The sequence below is a fragment of the Pseudonaja textilis genome, chromosome 9 (assembly GCF_049901715.1).
Source record: "Pseudonaja textilis isolate UNSWEBS1 chromosome 9, rPseTex1.2, whole genome shotgun sequence".
NCBI lineage: Eukaryota > Metazoa > Chordata > Lepidosauria > Squamata > Elapidae > Pseudonaja > Pseudonaja textilis.
In genome coordinates, this window is record NC_141998.1 from 10,550,583 (window position 1) to 10,570,465 (window position 19,883).

Genomic DNA, 19,883 nt, shown 5'->3' on the forward strand with positions numbered 1-19,883 from the left:
AGGACAGACAAAAGTATAAATATAATGATTTGAATTGATATAATTAAAATAAAATTGAGAAAATTGAGGAGAAAAATTAGGTAGAAAATGTAAAACAGTAATAAGATATGTAATAGAACATAAAAGTGAGCATGAAATTGAGTTTGTGTCTATATGAAGAAGTATAACCCAGGACCACGCTATTTTCAAAAAAAGATGTTTTATTTGTATTATGTTTTTTTTGTGAAAACCCAAATAAAAATTTCTATATGTATGTATGTGTGTATGTAGACAATTAAGAGACACACAAGTTGAGCTTGGGGTGGCAAGGGTAGCAAAATATAGGCAATGCTAAAACTGATGGTTAATCTTTTTCCGGGTTCACATGATCCACAGTACTATAGGCTAAGCACAGGGCAGAAATCGCACAATATGCTAGCTTACAAAGGGACTGACTTGGCTGTGATTCAGTAGATCAGGCAAGTGTAGCCCACTGCATGGAAATGTGTCTTATTGTCCTTTCACTTAATGGCAACATTTCCCCTCCACAGGAGCATTGGCAATATAACTATTTGATGTAGTGGTTTAGGAAGCAGGCTAGAAACCAAGGGATTGTGAGTTCTAGTCCTGCCTTAGGTGACTTGGGGCCAATCACTAGGTGATTGCAAGTTCCCATTCTGCTTTAGACATGGAAGCCAGCTGTGAATTTGCACCAGTCACTCTCTCTCATCCCAACACAACTTATAGAATTGTTGTTGTTGAGAGGAAAAATAGTAGGAGGGAAAAGTATTGTGTATGCAAGGTTGAATTTGGGTCAGTGACCAGGACCAGAGATTCATTCTTCTGAGGTTTTGGACTCTGGAATTCCCTGAAAAGAGGTCCAGCATGAGTCCGAAAGTTCAAAAGAGTAAATCTCTGGTCCCGGTCACCGACCCAACTTCAATTATCCTGGGACACGTATATTTGCCTTTATTCGTGAGTTATGTGTGTTCAACACCTTGAGTTATTTATAAAATAATAATAATAAACGGGAGATATAAATGAATGAATGAATGAACTATCCAACCCCTTAGATTCTCTAATCTAAGTTCTTTCTAGAATATGTGCTGGCTGGGGAATTCTGGGAATTAAATTTCACACTTCTGCAGATTAAATAGAATGTAGAACACTCATCACTAGCAACATACAACCGGCATGGACAACAGGAAGGCTTGTGGAAAGAAAGGACACCGATCGGCTTCATCTAAAACTTAAACGCCAATTTTAACAGTTTATTTAATTTTCGGTACAGTGAAGAATGTGTACAGATCTACACGTAGTCCTGTAAAGAAAGAAAAACAAGGACTTGCAAGGCCGCCTGCTTGTCCACAGCAACATTTTCCCACCTTAAAGACATTTTTTTCTTTTCTTTTTTTTAAAAAGAGAGCAAGAGAAGAATTTGCTTCCTCTAGCACATTCAGAATCAAAAAGAAAATGAAGTTTTCATGCAGGGGTGGTATCAAAAAATCTGCCGATATGGGTGAGTTGATTTCACCAGATCATTAAATTCTTACACTGATACTGCACTGTCTACATCCAACATGATTACTTAAGTCTCCCTGCATCATTCTCTGGCTTCAACTCAACATTTATGGAACAAAGGCACTAAGATTTGAGGCACAGAAACAACTTTCCTTCTCTCTTTAGCATCCTTCCTCCCCGGAAGCTAAACATCCAAAAAATCCACCAATGTTTTCAGTCTTTAGGTAGTAAGAAATGTCCTCTTTTTCCCAGCTTTATTATTATTATTATTTTAATACGATGAACCATTTCTCCTGAAAAGCTTTGCATAGCGGTGGGCTATTCTATAAGCCTCTCTCATTTCGGAAGCGTTATTGATATTTCATCATCAGGAATAAAACAACCCCTCTGTCCTCAGAGGAGAGATTTCAGATATCTATGTCGAATTGGGCTTCTTCACCTGTGAAAGAGAGAGAAGATTAATCAAAATGTCTATGGAGATTCTTAGTCATCCAGATCATGGCTGTCCCAAAGATGCTTTTGCAAAAGGCATCTGTGATGACCCAGAGTGTAACACAAATGTAACAAAATCCAAAATGTAAATAAATGTCCTTTAATGCCTCCAACTTGCCCCCACTGTTCAATAATTCTCAGTTGGAGATAAAACGAACTCAAAAATAGTCTTCAAAAGAAAGCAATACAGTCCAAACTTAATGAGAAGATAAGAGGTGAAATAAAAAATCAAACAAACTACAATGACAAAATTTCCACAATGGACCAGGATAAGAAATTACCAAATTCAAGGAGATAACAAGGCACAGTCTGTTGGAAGGACACCAACCAAGATAACTTCAGGCCAAAATAACACACACTTTGCTTCTGGCAATGCTGTGTTGTAATCGTCTCTCTTATATACTAGTCTCTCCAGCTGCAATCAATGATGAGGATCATAGCCGCTTCCTCTCTCATAAGCCAATTTATTGCTTTCTCCGTTCCTCCCTGCGTGTCCTAGGATGCAGAGGGGATGGGCCTGGTTCTTCCTCTGACTGCCCAGCTGGCCTCTGCCCTTCCCCAGCCTCCTCCACAACCTGACACCTCCACTGTCGGCTGTTCCTCCTCTCCCTCAGAGTCCGACTCTACCAAGGGCATGACAGCATCTGGACTTCATTTTTCCTTGAACTTTTTCAGTTCTGAAGAACTAAAGAAGCTTCTTGGATGAGAAGCAAAATGTCTTCAAGGAAAAAACAAAATCCAGATGCCTTTTGAAAAAGTACCTTTAGAATTGACAAAAATTTCAATTTCATGTGTATTCACTGGATGCCACGTATGCTTGAAAGCTTTACAACTCAATGTTTTCCTTAACATAAAGAGGAATAATAGTCCACTCATTCCAGTTTTAACTGTGGAAATTCATTACTACTTCATATATGAGTGCGACTTTAGGAAAGGAACATATACATAGTAATTGACAACTTATAATCCTTCAGCAGTCCAGTCTGGCAAAGGACAATAGAATTATTGCTTTGAAAGCTGGTGGTTCAGGGCAGAATAAGCCTGTAATCTTTGCAAAATTTACTTCAATGTTCCCAGCAGAGAACAAAATATGCCCTTTAAAAAAAAAAAATCTCTTTTGGTTACTAGTTTCAATAGTGGTTTTGCTGGGGCAAAGCAGTCAACGAAGATGCGGAGAACTGGGGAATTCCAAGAAACCTTACCAATCTCAACTTGGTTCATTTGCAACCACAATCTATAATCATAGGACTTATTTTGTTTGGATAAAAGAAACAGCCTAAACAAACAAAAACAAAAGACAAAGGAACACTCAACGTTCTTGGGACTAAGTCACAATTCTGACATGAAAGCTATTCTGCTGTATTCTAAAAACAAGCTGTGAGAGTTAAGCAGTTAAAAACTTCTTTTCTGCACAGCAGCTTATGACTACAATAGAGCCCAAAATTTCTGTTACTTGTTAGTAGCAATAGCAATAGCAGCTAGACTTATATAAGGCTTCACAGTGCTTTTACAGCCCTCTCTAAGCGGTTTAGAGTCAGCCTCTCGCCCCCAACAACCTGGGTCCTCATTTTACCCACCTCGGAAGGATGGAAGGCTGAGTCAACCTTGAACTAGTCAGGATCAAACTCCTGGAGTGAGCAGTGACTTAGCCTGCAGTATTGCATTCTAAGCACTGTGCCACTGTGGCTCTGGTTTTAAGTGAATTTTGCCCCCTTTTACAACCTTTCTTGCCACAATTAAGTGAATCACTGCAGTTGTTATGTTAGTAACATGGTTTTTAAGTGAATCTGGTTTCCCCATTGACTTTGTCAGAAGGTGCGCAAAAGGTGATCACATCGTCCGAGGAACTGCCACCATCACAAATGTGAATCAGTTGCCAAGTGCCCAAACTTTGATGGGCATGCTACAATGGTCATAAATGTAAAAAACAGCCATAAGTCTCTTTTTAAAGTGCCATTGTAACTTTGAGTGGTCACTAAATGAACTGTTGCAAGTTGAAGACTACCTGTGTATGATCATGTACAAAGGTAGATATAAATTGATAAGCTTATTAAACATGTATTTCACTGAAATTTACTGTTACATAAAAAAATTTCATGGAAGCTGTAAAGTTTAAAAGAAAGACAAAATATAAATTAAGGGCCTTCTTTGTCAAGCATGCCCTGCCTCACAGCTTCCAAGAAGATGTCTGTGGAATGTCCAAAGTGACGGAAGGAAAACAAAAAGCATCTTTGGTATTCAGACAGACACAGAGTTTCACAACATGGGGGAAACCAGTCAAACAGCTGCTAAAAGGCTACTCTTCCTGTATAATGATTTAATTTCCTTCCTTAGCATCTAAATCACTCATCATATAGTAGGAAATTCTGCACTGGGGTGTCCAACTTTGGCAACTTTAAGACCTGTGGACTTCAACTGCCAGACGGTTACTGATGCAGAATTGTGCAGGGAATTTAAATGGAACTCCACAGGCTTTGTGCACCTGGCAGCAGTTATTCTAGGACAGGGGAGTCAAACTCAAGGCTCGTGGACCAGATCTGGCCCACAGAGTGATTAGATCTGGCCAACAGGGCAGCCCTGGAAACAGTGAAGGACTGGCCTGAGGTGCCCCTGCCAATGAAAACAGAGGGTTGCAGGAGGCTGTTGCAGCTGAAAACGGAGCTCAGGAGCCTGTTTTCACTGGAAGAGCACTTGGGTAGCCCCAGGCACCCCTGACACGAGTGATGTTGAGCTACCCTGCCCACCCTGGCCATGCCACCCGCCCCCCCCCAGGTCAAACAGAACCCTGGTGCGGCCCTGTTCTAGGAAATGAGAGAGAGAAGAATTCTAGGCCTGTTTGGTCTAGTGCAGTGATGGCAAACCTTTTCCATGTTGCGTGCCAAAATTGCACACGTCTGTATCCATGATGCACACGAACTCCCCCCACCTCCTGTGCATGATCCCATACACACACGTGCCTCTGCGCATGCGCCCCCTGTATGCCACATGCCCCTGTGCATGTGTGCACGTCTCCCACCACGCATGCGTGGCAATCAGCTGGCTGATGGGGGGCGCGCGCATATGTGCAGTGGGGCTCTTCTGGGCTACCTCTCGCGTGCTGGCAGAAGTGGCTCTGCGTGTCACTTCTGGCACATGTGCCATAGGTTCGCCATCACAGGTCTAGTGGTTAAAGCACCTGGCTAGAAAGCTGCAGATTGTGAGTCTCTATACTCCTTTCAAATAATGGCGGCATCTCCTCTTCACAGGACTACTGGCAGTATAACTATTGGATCTAGTGATAAAGACACCAGGCTAGAAACCAAAAGACTGTAAGTCCCCACTCTGCTTTAGCCATGAAAGCCAGCTGGCTAGTCACTCTCCCTCAGCCCAACCCACTTCACAGGGTTGTTGTTGTTGGGAAAATAGGAGAAGGAAGGTCTGTCTATTAGATATGTTCAGCATCTTGAGTTATGTATAAAAATAATAATGAAATTTCATGTGGTCATTAGACCCAGTATTCATGGTGAAGCATCTATGGTTTTTATGACAGATCAAAACTGACTAGGCTATCTTGGTTTGGCACAGAGAAAGGCAATGTCTGTAACCCAACTCAGCAACCATATATTGTGATTTGTACAGGTGACCACACACCTAAGCCTGGTTTCTCGTCTTCAGCAGACATGAAGTTGATCTCAGTCTGGAGTTCATCCATACTTGGATTTGTTACACCTGGAATGTCTGGAAGATTGCAAGGTGGTGTTTTGGCAACTGGAGAGTTTCGGCATGCCATTAAGAATTTGCGGTCATAAATAATGCGGGTACCTATAAGAGAAAGACAGCTACAGTTTACTGTTGTTTTTAGAAAGTTAAAGAACCAAATATTGCTCAAAAAGAAATTCCAGTTAACCTGCCATGTTATCTATACTGTTCTTTTATATATAATTTTTATTCAAACTTTTAAAGGAAAAGATAAAAACAAATGGAAATTAATGTAAAGTAAGAAAGAAAAAAAGAAAAAATTCAAGGAAAATTGCAAGAAAAGTTGTAAAAAAATAGAAAAAGAGGGGGGAAGTATATATAAGTGGCTTGTGATATTCTTCACAGCAGTTTTAAATAAAATATATTTTAACCTCTTTCTAAAGTTATATCCTATTATTGCTGTTTTTTTAATAATTTATCCTATCCAATCATCAAAATCATAAATAACAAGTTCATTTTTTTTCATTTTTATACCAAAAGTCCAGTTACCAATGATTGTAGATAATGTCTTTTCTCTAACCAAAGAAATAAATTTATTAATTTCAGAAAAAAAAAATCAGCTTCATCAACCATTCCTCCATTGGGGGTACTGTCAAGTCTTTCCATATCTAAGTAGACTGCACTTTTAATATTCGACAGCTTCTTGTCTTCCCCAAATAGGGTTGGATTTAGGCTTTTTTTCACAGCATAGCTAAGTTTTTCTTCTTTGCTATTTAATAATAGAATCAGGCTACTTTACATAAAAAGCAGAAACTCCTGAGGAAAGTGAAGGGTAATGCACAGAAGCCAATAAACTGGGAAAATAGATTAAGGTTCATCATAACCCATGGTCATAAAACTGTGGCTTTCCACAACAATGAAAGCTGGCCAGTACACACTGTCTGAAGCACTGATGATTAATAGTAACTGAGAAGTAAGCAGCATAACATAATTGCTATTTGATTATCTGGACAGTTTTACAAGGAGAAGTGCATATTAGCCTTGCTTTCCCTTTTTGGGCAAAAAGAATAGAACAAGGATGGAAGCAAAACAAGGGATGATATGCAATCTGTGTAAGTTCACAACCATTGAGGCTGCATAAAACTTGTGAACAGATCTGATTCTTCTGCTTATTTCAAGGTCTACTCTATCATTAAGAATTGCTGGTTCTTCTTTGTCTGGAGGAGTGTCCAAACATGGCAACTTTAAGACTTGTGCCCTTCAATTCCCAGGCTTCCCCACCCAGTAGGTCCTAAAGTTGTCAAGGTTGCACACCCCATTCTAGAGCTACTTGCTCTTCAGCCTCCAAGAAGAAAGGCAGAGATGGTCCCACATTAGAGTCTCAATTGCCTTTCCTAATTTGTCACCTTTCGCAGGTATTCTCCACCACATGAAAGGTCTTACGGGAGCTATTAGAACAGGAGGGAAACAAAGCCCCATTACTGCAATAGATAGGTTTATGGGTGACCACTAGAAGGAGCCTTGTACTTTTATTTTGCTTCTGAACAGAGGCATTATGTAAGACATTTGCAAGTCCTCTGGTTGGGCTAAGAAACTGACTCCTAGTTTTGAAATATATATTCTACATTAGGTAATCAAGTCTTGAATAGCCACCAATCCTAGATCTTCATCCATGCATTAAGCAAGCTACACACTATTTACATTTTTCAGTTGTAACTTAGCCTTTTGCCACTTCAATAGGACCAAGAAAAAAGAAAAATGTACAAGTCTTCCTTAAAAAAAAAAAGACTGTGCATTAACAGCAGAGGAATCCTTACAGCTAATTTTGGCTGAGTAGTATTTCGGTTTTGATATTTTTGTATGCTTGGTTCAGCTTCACTGCACCTGAAATTCTACGTCTCTCTTTGCCTGCTGACAACAGGATTCAAAAGCAAGTTTGTCATTTTGATAGACTTTTTCAGAGAAATATTCAGTAATGTTATTGTTCCTACTGAGTTCTTAACAAGATTCTTTCTGCCTTTGCAATTGCCCTCCAGCAAGAATGTAATGACAGAGAATTAGGGAGAAAAATGTATATATTTTCAGAATTTAAATTCAACATTGAGCTGGCCAAGCAACTTTCAAATATAGCTTTAAGTACAAATCTTTTACAACCTAAGCCAAGAAAATCTGAACCTTTTTTTAAAGGCTTAATGTTAAACTCAACAACCCCAAGCTTCAACCTCAAAACCACAATGTGGGTACTTGCCTTATTTGTAAATTTTATTGTGGTCATTGACCAATTCAAACAAACACACACACATACATCACAAATTCTGAGATAGCAAGTAAAGACAGTAAGAAGACTTAATTCTAACACCGAAGAGATCAAAATGTGACATGTTCCACAAAGAACAAAACAAAACGTAGCCACATTTAGAAAACCAAGCCACACTGATCCGTCTCGAAGGAAATTTGATGGGATGGAGTGCTATTAGCTGTAACTGGGCATTTTGGTAACAAGAATACCAAAGCATGGGTTTAAATTTCAGCAGTTGCCTTAGATTTAATTAAACTCCAGTAATTAAAAAAAGCAGGTGGAATTTTGGTTCTCCCAAAACTTTTGGATGCAAATATTTTTTTGCTACTGAATTGGAATTTTATCCTGACTAGATAATTATTAGAAATATGGGGATAATCAAAACTGTTATCAAATTAATTCAGCTTGAATTAAATTTATATTTAACTGCAAAGCAATGGCCAGAGCCCACTTCCATTGGGAGCATTAGGCCTTGCATAATCTGCTTCTCAAAAGCTGGATGCAAAGATTAGGAAAGCACACCGGGTGAGAACCTGTGGCTCTTCTCTTGCTATTTCCACTGGCCAGGCGAGGATTATGGGAGTGTAGTCTAGCAGCATCCAAGAATGTAATGTACTCAGTGTCCTCACTTTTCCTCCTAAGGAGAGCCATGCTTTTACATTTACACCAAGGAACACGATGGCTTTTTAAAAAGTACCTAAGCTCTGCTGCTAAAGAAGCACTATTTCCTTGGTGATATTTCAGTCAAACTTTTCAAAACACATTTTTTAAAAAAAGGGTTGGTGAAAAATGGATGACAAAAAAACAGATTCCCTGTTCAGAGCAATTAGAACTAAATTGTTTTCCAACCCTCTGAGGTTTGGTGCATTTCCAGGGACAAGGTGGGTGGAGCGGGGAGGGATTCAACGGTTGGGAGTCCACAGCGCAGAGCTCCACCCGATGCTAAACAGCAATGAATCAGGATTTGCAGACAAGCGGCTTTCACTGCTTCTGATGCCTGCCAGCTGCTGGAACGCCCGCAGAACAAAGACTGTTTTCCTAGAAATGTTGTCACTGTACCAATTATTGAAAGAACATTTCATAAGGGGTTCACTGGAGATCTGTATCCCTGAGTTTATATTCAGGCACATGCTCAGGCATTAAGCTGTTTGCTTAATGCCATAGCCAGGCAGGGTGAAAACAGAGGCTTTGAAATATTTTCAGTTGCTAGAGGGGAGACAGAGGACTCTACTCTCTGGGTGCCTGCTTCAGGAAACAGGAACAGGAAACAATTGGGTCTATGGATGGGATTTTGTACAGGCATATGAGGGAGGGGGTCCTTGGTGCTCTCCAAGCTTGTTCATTTTCTTGCAGACATTTCATTACCCAAACTAGATAAGATCACCAGTGCTGGTCTAGAGTCATGAAACATCTGCAAGAAAGCAAACAAGTTCGAAGGACCCCTCATTTCAATCCCCAAGCTACGAATATTCTCTTTTATTGATACATACACACTAAACTTTGAAACAAGAGAATAAAAACAAAGACAAGCTATTATAAAGGGTGGGGGGTAGAAATTGAAGAGAAAGCAAAAAGTGCAAGAAAAAAAGCTGAAGAAAAATAGGAAAAGATATAAAGAAGTGACTTCCAATATTCTTTGCAGCAGTTATAAATATAAGCATATTTTAACTTCTCTCCCTCCGTCTCCCTCCCCCCCCTGAAGTTATATGATTTTCTTTCTATAATTGTGTCTAGTAATCAAACCCATAAATCACAAGTTCTTTTTTTATGTTTTTGCAAAAAGTAAGAGGCTTCCCCTCGTTTTTATTTCTGTATCTAAAGTTCTTCAAACTTTTATGTTCATGATAAGCCACCCAAGTTACTTTGCCAGTTGGGATGGACAGCATATAAATTCAATAAATAAATAAGTCAATAAAATATTTTCTCTCATCAAAGAAGTCAATTTATTCATTTCAGCAAAATCTGTCAGCTTCACCAACCATTCTTCCACAAGGGATTCCTTTTTTTTTTTTTCCTGGAAGAGCAGATCTCACTCATATGAAACATACACAGAGGAAGTCTAGTGTGGATTGGGCCTATGAAACTAGATGGACTGTTTTGGTAACACCGCTCTCAATATTTACGCTTCTGGGTTCTAAGGATGTTCCTTGCTTACAAGCCAGTTTACTGAAGGTAAACAAGCTACACAAGGAGAGTTTTTAGCTCCTGGCTAAATGTTCTAGGTTTCTAAAGCTACTCTTGGAAGGGGTTAGTTCAGCATCTGTTTTTTCTTGAGGGTGACATGGAGGCAAAGATGCTATATATTGGACAAAGATCTTCTGAAGGCAAAATAGCTACTTCTTCCTTGAATGGTATGTTTTTGTTCAGTGCAGAATATATTTTTTTCCTGTCTTCGTTGTTGTACCGAACTACGTTGTACCATTCGTTACAATATGTACCACAAAATCAGTCGGTCGCATAGATGAATGAGGCCATCTATTTGCATTGGGATGGTATGTTGGTCAGCATGCTTCTCACAGTGGACCATTCCTTTTTATTCTAGGACAGGAAACAGCATTTGAGAAAGCTCTTCTGAAAACCAATGGAAGTTTCTTGCTGGCATTCCAAAACAGATTCCCAATTTATTTTACAACCTCAACACATTCCTATCTGGAAGCAGAAATAATGGCAAGTGGTTGGTGGCACAGTGGTTAGAATACAGTATCGCAGGCTAACTCACTGCTCATTCCCAGTAGTTCAATTCTGACAGGCCCAAGATTAACTCAGCCTTCCATCCTTCAAGGTCAGTAAAATGAGAGACCAGAGTGTTGGGGCAAATATGATCAATTCTCTGTAAACCACTTAGAAAGGGCTGTAAAGCACTATGAAATGGTATATAAGTCTAAATGCTATTGCTATTGCAAATAATCTGGAATTTCCAGATGTATTGGATTGCAATGTTCAAATCTTTTCTGAAGAACACCATGCTGGTTAGATATTCTGGCAGATGGAGCCCAACCTAGTTTGGAGAAGACCGACCTGAGTCTTCATGAAAGGGAGATCTCCCTGGACAAGAGTGGGCGCCCCTTATTAGTAAGTCAGAAAAGGTCGGGCATGAAAAACCAAGACTACATGTTAACTGTAGTGGGGAAGTGTTTGGGGTTTGTTGTGTGTGTGCATGTTGAGTGTGGTCTCTGGGTGTTATGTGAATTTGGTTATATGTATACTGTGTATATACGTACAATGACAATAAAGAATTCAATTCAATTCAATAAATTCTAATCAAACTTGATTTATTGCTCAGACCTATGCACAGGAATCTAGTAAATGAGCAGCACTATTTTGGTGCTAGATAACAGAATTCAAGAGGGGTTGGGCTTGGACCATTTGTGGCTGTGTCATGATTTTAGGCTGATTCCTCTTTTCACTCTGAACCCAGGATCTGTCACTCCTCCCACACAAAAGGCACAGTGTAATGGTATGCAAAAATGACCCTGGGAGACAGAAGGAAGAATTGCAGACTAAGCAACCTTCACTCAAGAGATATCTCAACCCATAGAGAGAAAAGAGATGGGGGGGGGGGGCATTTGAGAAGAGAGCATCTCTACTTCATTGGAGAATAAAAGGAAAGGAGCTTTGCAAGATTCTGTTAATGCACCTTTACAATAAGGACAAAGTTTAGTACTTCTTGTCTGGACTACCCTGAAAGGCCAACAACCAATCTTACTTTCTTTAGCTTATCTCTCTATTGTCTCCAAACAGCTGATTGTTCCAAACACCATCTTGCCTGGCTGTAATTTTTTTCAGCTGTGGTTGCAATGGGCTTCACAAAATCCAGACCCATGGACTTTTCCAAGGGGACCACAGGCTGAATGTTTGTTGTGAGCTAGGTCCATGCCTCCATGCCATTAACATGAATGTTGTGACACTGGTCAAACTGGCCATGTTCCCAGGGGCAATCTGAGACGGTTCAAAACAGCCCACAAATAGGACTATCGGCCATCAATCTTACTGCACAGCAGCAAAAAAAGTATTTCTTCTTCTGAGGACTGAGGGATCCTCCTTGGGGTCAAGGAGAGAAAATTACAATTAAGGCTGGAAACTGAAAAGACTGTGGCTCACAAGGACTTTAACTGCCCTATTCGAAATCCCACTTCCTTGTATTCAGAAATACAAAGAGGGGATTTCAACCAGACGTTTGTCCTCCCTTTTCCCAGGCTCAGCTTTAGAGCAAAAGGAAAACAATACATTTTAGTCCAGTTAGCAGTTTGCATTACGTAATCTCTTCCTGCTGAAAGGAAAAGGTATTGGAAAATGTAAACAAATCACTACCTTTATTGAATTTTTAGGAGAACAAGAGACGTGTAGCAAGCTGGATTTCTGCATTTGGCTAGGAAAAAAACATAGCCGAAGTGCAACCCAACCCTGCTGGCATTAGATTTATGGTAATTGGTTATCTTTCCCCCTTCCCAGGTCCTCAGCTGACAAAATGACCTCATCCCTTCTCGGTTGTGTTCTGTAACTTTTCCACAGAGCAGGGGTCAGTCTTTACCTTTTCCCCCTTTGGGTTCTAGCTCAGCTTTATTAGTTAATCCTAAACTTTATTTGCCATCTTACCGCTTTTTGTTTTTTTGTCTACCACTGGCTCTCTCCATGTGGAAATGCATTTGCTCTCTCAATAGACCACTGTTCCTCATCCTTGACAGCTTGAAGTTGTCTGGCTGGCTGGGGAATTCTGGGAGTTGAAGTCCACACATCTTCAAGCTGCCAAGGTTGAAAAATTTTGCAATAATACTTTATCTGTTTGGCCAAGGGGACTACAAACATATAGTTTAGACCCACGATTATTTATCTTCTTTGCTGGTTCTGAGTACATTTGAAAGAAGCAAACACCAATTATTTCATGATAATTACAGTCAGATTGTTTTCCACCACATTTTGTTCTCTTTTTTCACCTCGTGGAGGGGACCATGAGCAACCATTCAAAACTGTCTGCAGACAGACATTTTTCAGGTTTTATGGACATTCTTCTACTCTAGAGTCAGAGACAAAAAGCACTCAACACTCACTCACTCACTCTCCCTACATTTTAAAGGCTGGTGGCCAGAAGGAGGACACCACAGCTGTATTATTTTCAGAAGGGAAGCTGTGTTAAATGCTGTAGCAACCATTAGAGGATGTGGATTCACCTAGTTCTGCCTCTACTTCAAGGCCGAACTTTTAAAAAAGAATCATTACGAAAGAAAATGTTCAGGCTATACATTCAAATCACAGAATAAAAACACTATTGCCAGAACAGCCTAGTTTCTGTTTTCTGCAATCCAAACCACGTGCACAAATAACTTCTCAGAGTGGCAGATGATGCAATGCACAATACGCTGAAGCACAGAAGAAGCGACCATAGGTTTTCCATAAGATTTCTCCAACATTAAAGTTTTGGCATTAGTAAATAATTGCTTTGTACATCTTGTTCATAACTCATGATTCACAACCTGCTAAAGTTCATCAAGGTGACACCAGAAATGATAACAGTTACCTTGTGAGCAGCCTGGATGGCAGCCCAAAACTATTATGCAATACAAAACAAGCAGAGCTGAACATGTTTCCTTCCAGCTCCAGACTTCTGAAGCAGGAGGATTTCTGCTGCAACTGTGCAAATCTCACACTGACCCTTGGGCTGTGTGCACAAATGTAGGGAAGCAAAAATGCTCAGAGCATGGTGTCTCTAAACCACATTATGCACCCCTTTAATCCCACCTAAGATTGACTTCAAAGAACCAAAGGAATTTTGCAAACTTCCCCTATAAATCCTTGACGTACAACCATAATTGACTCAACATTTTTGTTGCTGTTTAAGTGGATTTTGCCTTATTTTACAACATACAATTGTTAAGTGCAGTGATTAAATTACTAACATGGTGGTTAAGTGAGTTTAGCTTCCCCATTGACTTTACTTGCCAGAAGGTCGCAAAAGGTGACCATGACCCCAGGACACTGTAACCATCATAAACTTTGAGCCATTGTTGCACAGTGCTTAGAATGAAATATTACAGGCTAATTCTGCCCATTGCCAGCAGTTTGGCAGTTCAAGTCTCACCGGCTCAAGATTGACTCAGCCTTCCATCCTTCCGAGGTCACTAAAATGAGGACTCAAATTGTTGGGGGCAATATTGCTGAAGACGAGTCGGTTGCTAAGCATTTGAATTTTGATCATGTGACCACAGGGATGCTACAATGGTTGTAAGTGTGAAAAACGGTCACGAATCACTTTTCTCAGTGCTGTTGTAACTTTGAACAGTCACTAAACGAATTGTTGTAAGTTGAGGACTATCCGTAGATAGGTTAGTTTCCTTTATAAAATTCCCCCTATTTATTTCAATGTTAGGACATAGAAAATCAAAGAGCTGTAGGTTGTTCATGTTGCTTTTCCACGTTAGTCATTCATTCATTCACACACACACACACACACACACACACATTCATTCTTGTTTTAGTGAAAAGCAGCTGTAAACTCACCCTCCTCCACCCAGCAACAATAGCTTTTAATGGCATCATTTCTGATTGCAACAGGCTTTTCAACTGATTGAGAAAGCAGGCAAATTCATTCACTGATGCTTATCGGTCAAATAAAACAAATTCCTTGTGTTTTTCCTTCCTTCCTTCCTTCCTTCCTTCCTTCCTTCCTTCCTTCCTTCCTTCCTTCCTTCCCTTCCCTTCCCTTCCCTTCCCTTCCCTTCCTTCTTCCCTTCCTCCCTCCTTCCCTCATCTTTTTTGCTTGTTGTTGACAATGCCACAAAACTACTGGATGATTAAATAACACAAGACAAAGAGGCCAGACCTTGAAACTCAAGGTCACCTGTACTATGGAAACTGTATTTTCAATTTCAATAATGCTAAAGTTGTGTCTATGAGTGTTTTGCTTAGTGATAAGAGAAAAAAGATGGCTTCGATCACACGTTGGGCAATGCCAGCAGAGAGGATAGGACAGTTATTCTCTGCAAGTGGAGAAACTGGAAAAGCGAACAATAATTAAACAATGTTGTCTATTGGGACTCTTGAAGTGCATCTTCTCTATAGCAGTATTTATTGCAATACTTCTCTGACTTGTACTTACTGCAATCCAAACCACGTTCAAAAATAACTTCTCAGAATGGCAGATGATGCAACACACAATATACTGAAGCACAGAAGAAACAACCACACGTTTTCTATAAGGTTATAGTCCACCCCAACCTCAGATCTGGACAGTCCTCACTCTTCTGTTTAGAAGAGCCAGGAAGACCTGGCTCTTCACCCAAGACTTTGGCCAGAGAGAGACCGCCTTTGTCACACCTGCCATCTTTTATTTTTATCTTTTATTACAATTTCTTTGTTGGGGCCACCCAGAGTCATTGAGAGTCGGATAAGCATACAAATTTAATAAAATATTACCAGTATTCCTCTTTTTTGAAGCAAACCAGAATTGCTCTTCAAATGCATGCTTCTTTTAAGTGTCAATCCAGTACCTGCCACGCAGTCATGAATACTTCAAGTTATTCTCTTTTTAATGAACATATTGTTTACAGACTAGATCTCACCTAAGAAAAGTTGCACATTTTATTGGACAAAAATATGCAAGTTTAGAAGTCCACCCCTGTGATTTAAGTTGCATTTACTGACACCCAGTTCCCATGACCTGCCATGTGCCTCTTCTCCAGCCCCCCAAATACATTCCAGAATGGACTGCCTGCTAAAGTTCCCTTAAATGTATCCAGAGTTAAAGGCACTCGCTACTTTGCATCAGAAATTAGGAATTAAACTTTGAAGTTGCATGCATCAGCCTGTCTATTAGAGGAAGCATCATGACAATCAGAAGCAGCAACCATTTACCCATGTATCACTGAGTTTGCAATTGACACATGGGTGGTTTATAAATAAATAGCTAAAAAGAAGCAAAACCTACGGCTTCAAGATGCCTCAGTTTTAACAAATACATTTTAATTCAGACTTGGGCTGTTTTTAAGAAAGCAAATAAGCTATGGTACCCACTGTATTTTACTGCATTGGATACAGGTAGTCCTTTACTTACAACTGTTTATTTAGTGACTGTTCAAAATTACACCACTGATTACTGTTTTTCACACTTAAGATCATTGCAGCATCCACAAGGTCACATGGTCTGCAAGGTCACAAGCCTGGTCTTAACATAGCTGCAATGATTCACTTAACAACCATGACAAGTTGTAAAATGGGGCAAAACTTACTTAACAAATGTTTCACTTAGCCACATAAATTTTGGCCTCAGTTGTGGTCATAATTTGAGGACTATCTGTACTGATGTCTTAAAAGAGTCCTAGTCGTGCACTCCTAAATACACCTCAGGCAGAAAATATATCTTGTTCCCAGTCTGCCCGCCATCAAAAATGTTGCAATGTTACATTTATTTACTCTTATGTTCTCAGCCCTCGTTTACACAACACATCCGGTCCAAATGCAATTAAGAGGTACGGATAGGCATGCCTGTATTCTGAAAAAAAGCAAGCCTATTTTGCAGTGTTTGTAGTTCAGAGGTTTGTGTCAGGTTTCCTACACCAAAGCCTGGGACAAAAAACTTTCTGTGCAATGCTTCTTTATACACCACACTCACACCTTACAGCACACTTTACGGAACAGTGGTTTTTCTGTTGGATTAAAAAAAAAAGGTCCTTAATGATCCATGATTCATTGCTAGTCTCCTGTAAATGTTTCTAGGCTTCAATCACTATTCCTGATTACCTTCAAAGCACAGTATTTTCTTCCCTGGCCAATGTTTGTACTGTTAAGGCACTCAAGGGAGCCACTGAGAACCTAAGTATTAATTAATCTAAACTTGGAAAGGCACCAAATTGGAGATAAATATTATTCTGAGCCAGGATCCTCATATCTATAAGCAAGTTTCAGATGGGATATTAGCCATTTTGAGCATTTTCCCAGGAAAGGCTGTTCCTGGCTGGAAAATCCCTACTGGATGCTTGATCCATATGTCCACTCTGTTTCCTTTTAGACAAATAAGAAAATTCCACTCCATTTTGTTTATTGTGGCCTCTGAACTCATTTATGCATTGTCTTTCTACACAGATATTGAGAGATTTCATGACAGAGTAGGCCTAGGGCCCATCTTAAAGAAATATGCCACCTCTTAAGGACCTTAATTCCACTGTGTGTGTGTGTGTGTGTGTGTGTGTGTGTGTGTGAAGAATGCCAGCCTTTTCCATTAAGAATAGGAGAAGTCTGAAATCAGGTTTAGCCCCATTGTGGTATTCCCTCTTGGGGTGAATCCTCCTTTCTCTTACCCACACAGAGTTCAGGGGGTTATTGATCAAACGAAAACTCTTGAATAAGTGGAGAAAAGCTGGCAAGCTTGAGTCCAGCCTGACAGCTGGCCGTGCATGGCGGGACAGAACTGTCTGCCCTTCTTGGAAAGACATTAGCGCGACTTCGAAAGGAGTTTAAAAAGTTGGGCACCATTTCAGGGTTAAGCCCCGGATCGCTCCCTTCTCAGAAGAACAATTACCCTACCTTAACCTGCAGGAACATTAGCCCAGAAGCATTATTGTACAAGACGTTTTACCCTCCACCAGCAGGCCAGCTCACTTTCTTGCTCCTTCTCTTCCAAGGTTTGCAATACTTTCCTTCTCGCGTTCCCCACCCCACTGCCCTTCTTTCCATGGCAGAGGCTCCCCTTGGTGCTCCGCTCTCTTTTCCTGCTCCCTTCCCTGCATGCTCAGAGGCTCCCTTAACACCTCTGCATGCTCTTTGCATACTCAAAGGCAAGGCACAGTCCTTCTCCTCCATGCTCAGAGGGACTGTTTACACTGCTTCTTCTCCCTTCTGTGGCTCTCTCTCCGTGCTCAGAGACCCTCTCAGCATCTCCCCCTCTGGGCGCTCTCTGCATGCTCAGAGGCACGCCAACCTCTCCTCCCTCCAGCGGCTTCTGCTCACCGCCAGGCGTGGTTCCGAAGAGGGTGCCGCCAGGCGTGGTGCCGTAGTCGCCCGGAGGCAAGGAGACTCCCTGGGCCAAGTCGAGCAGCTTGTTAGGGCCGGGGATAGCCCTGCCCAGCGTGGGCTCCGGAGCGGGGCGACAACAGGCGGCGGACATGGCCGGGGAGAGAGAGAGAGAGACACCGATCGCCTTACGAGAGCCGCAACCGCCTCCTCTAGCGCAGCGAAGGCTCCGCGGAGCGCCCGCCCCGCCCCCTTGTTTGGGCCGCGCAAAGCCCCTCGGGAGGTGTAGTCTTCCAACCCGCCCCCGGGCACGCCTCTCTCGCTGCCGAACCAGCTGGGGCTGCAGAAAGGAGGCGGGTTCGCCTCGCCGGACGCTCGCCTCCCCCGGTGATTAAATCTTGCTAAATAAGCCCCCCCCCCTGTTTTTTTTTTCTTTTAAGGCCAGAACTCTCCAACCTTGGCAACTTTAAGACTTGTGGACTTTAACTCCCAGAATTCTCCAGCCAGCTCTGGGAGTTGAAGTCCACAAGTCTTAAAGTTGCCAAGTTTGGGGACCCCTGTTTAAGACGGTAAGCCACAGTCAGAGTTCGGCCCCGAGCAAGCAAACCGCCTCGTGGCAGGGACGGAGCCAGGCGCAGCGTTTTTGCAAAGCTTGCAACTCCTTGATAAAAAGTGTTCTGCTGCTCAACCGTTTGACTTGGCGCAAGGTGGGAAGCCCGAAAACAGGATTTTCCCCCCTCAATAAAATAGCCACTAATTAACGAGCGCCTGTGCCATTTGGACGCAGGACTCGCCTCAAGAAAGAACACCCCCCCAAGCCATTGGTAATGGTTCTGAAACCGCCCTGAAGTTTGAATAAAACCAACTCCAGCTGGGCTTGGTTTAGTAACTCAGGTTGTTGGTTGTTGGTGCTTTTAGTTTCTTTTACAATAACCAGCTTCCCGCAGGGCCCCAATGTGGTCATTTGGTTTCTTTAACCCATTTGTGTGAACTCAGCTTTTGTGGCCTAGGGAGGGAAGTGTGGCTGAAGAAACCAAGATAGAGGCCAGCCTCTCTAATCCAGGACAGTCCGGTTAGGAGGAAATTCATGAAAAAACGCAGAAGGTGAGAGAGAGAAAAAAGAAAGACCAATTCTTGAAAGCATGCTGAATATGTATTTTTAGCCTTACAAAGTTTGGCAGCAACACTCAGCTGATCTGGAAAAACTAAGCAGGGTGGGCTTAGGAGTGGATTGGATGGGAGACACAAGGAAATTCTAAGGCTGTGGATAAGATTAGGAAATGGGGGGGGAACAGGAAGGAAATTATAAACTCATTATCAAGAAAAGTGCCCAATTGGTGTCAACAAAACTTATGGACCTCAATTCCTAGAATTCTGGAAGTTTGAAGTCCACAAGTCTTAAAGTTCTCAAGGCTGGACAACCTGATTTGCAGGATACCTACCCTGGAGGAGGCGGAGGTCTCCTTGTTTGAATAGCAGGTGCATCACTCTTGGTTTTGGGGGCTGATGGGTGAAAGCAGATAGCCTTGCTCCTTTTAATTCCCAGGGCAACTGTCAAAGTGGCTTTCAGCCCTTCCTCACATTGATAACAATTGCAGCAGACCACAGTTACATGATTAAAATTCAGGTGCTTCTGAAGGTCACGTGATCCTTATTTGCAACCTTCCCAGCTGGCTTCTGACAAGCAGAGTCAATGAGAGAAGCAGAATTTGCTCAATGATCGCATGATTCACTGAACAACCATAGCAAAAAAAAGTCCTAAAATTGGTGTGATTCACTTAACAACCAGATAACAGATAATCAGAGTTGGAAGGGACCTTATAGGTCATCTAGTCCAACCCCCCGCCAAGCGGGAGACCCTACACCATTTCTGACAAATGGCAGTCCAATCTCTTCATGAAGGCCTCAAGTGATGGTGCTCCCACAACTTCCCAGGGCAACTTCTGTTCCATTGGTTGATTGTTCTCACTGT

General features: G+C 41.5%; 1 protein-coding gene across 1 annotated transcript; it reads right to left on the bottom strand.

The window, feature by feature from the left end:
• Positions 1 to 1,223: 1,223 nt before the first annotated feature.
• On the bottom strand, positions 1,224 to 18,139 carry EIF4EBP1 (eukaryotic translation initiation factor 4E binding protein 1). Its single transcript, XM_026717229.2, has 3 exons — positions 17,909 to 18,139; positions 5,623 to 5,793; positions 1,224 to 1,939 (listed from the first exon to the last, which is right to left on the bottom strand). The coding sequence occupies exons 1-3, from the start codon at positions 18,063 to 18,065 to the stop codon at positions 1,908 to 1,910; spliced, it is 360 nt and encodes a 119-aa protein (XP_026573014.1). The 5' UTR covers positions 18,066 to 18,139; the 3' UTR covers positions 1,224 to 1,907.
• Positions 18,140 to 19,883: the final 1,744 nt, after the last annotated feature.

Coding starts and splice junctions, on each gene's coding strand:
- EIF4EBP1 (XM_026717229.2), bottom strand. CDS start 18,065: ATGTCCGCCGCCTGTTGTCGCCCCGCTCCGGAGCCCACGCTGGGCAGG. Junction 5,794..17,908: donor CTTCGGAACCACGCCTGGCG/GTGAGCAGAAGC, acceptor TTTCTCTTATAG/GTACCCGCATTATTTATGAC. Junction 1,940..5,622: donor AGACGAGAAACCAGGCTTAG/GTGTGTGGTCAC, acceptor TCTCTTTCACAG/GTGAAGAAGCCCAATTCGAC.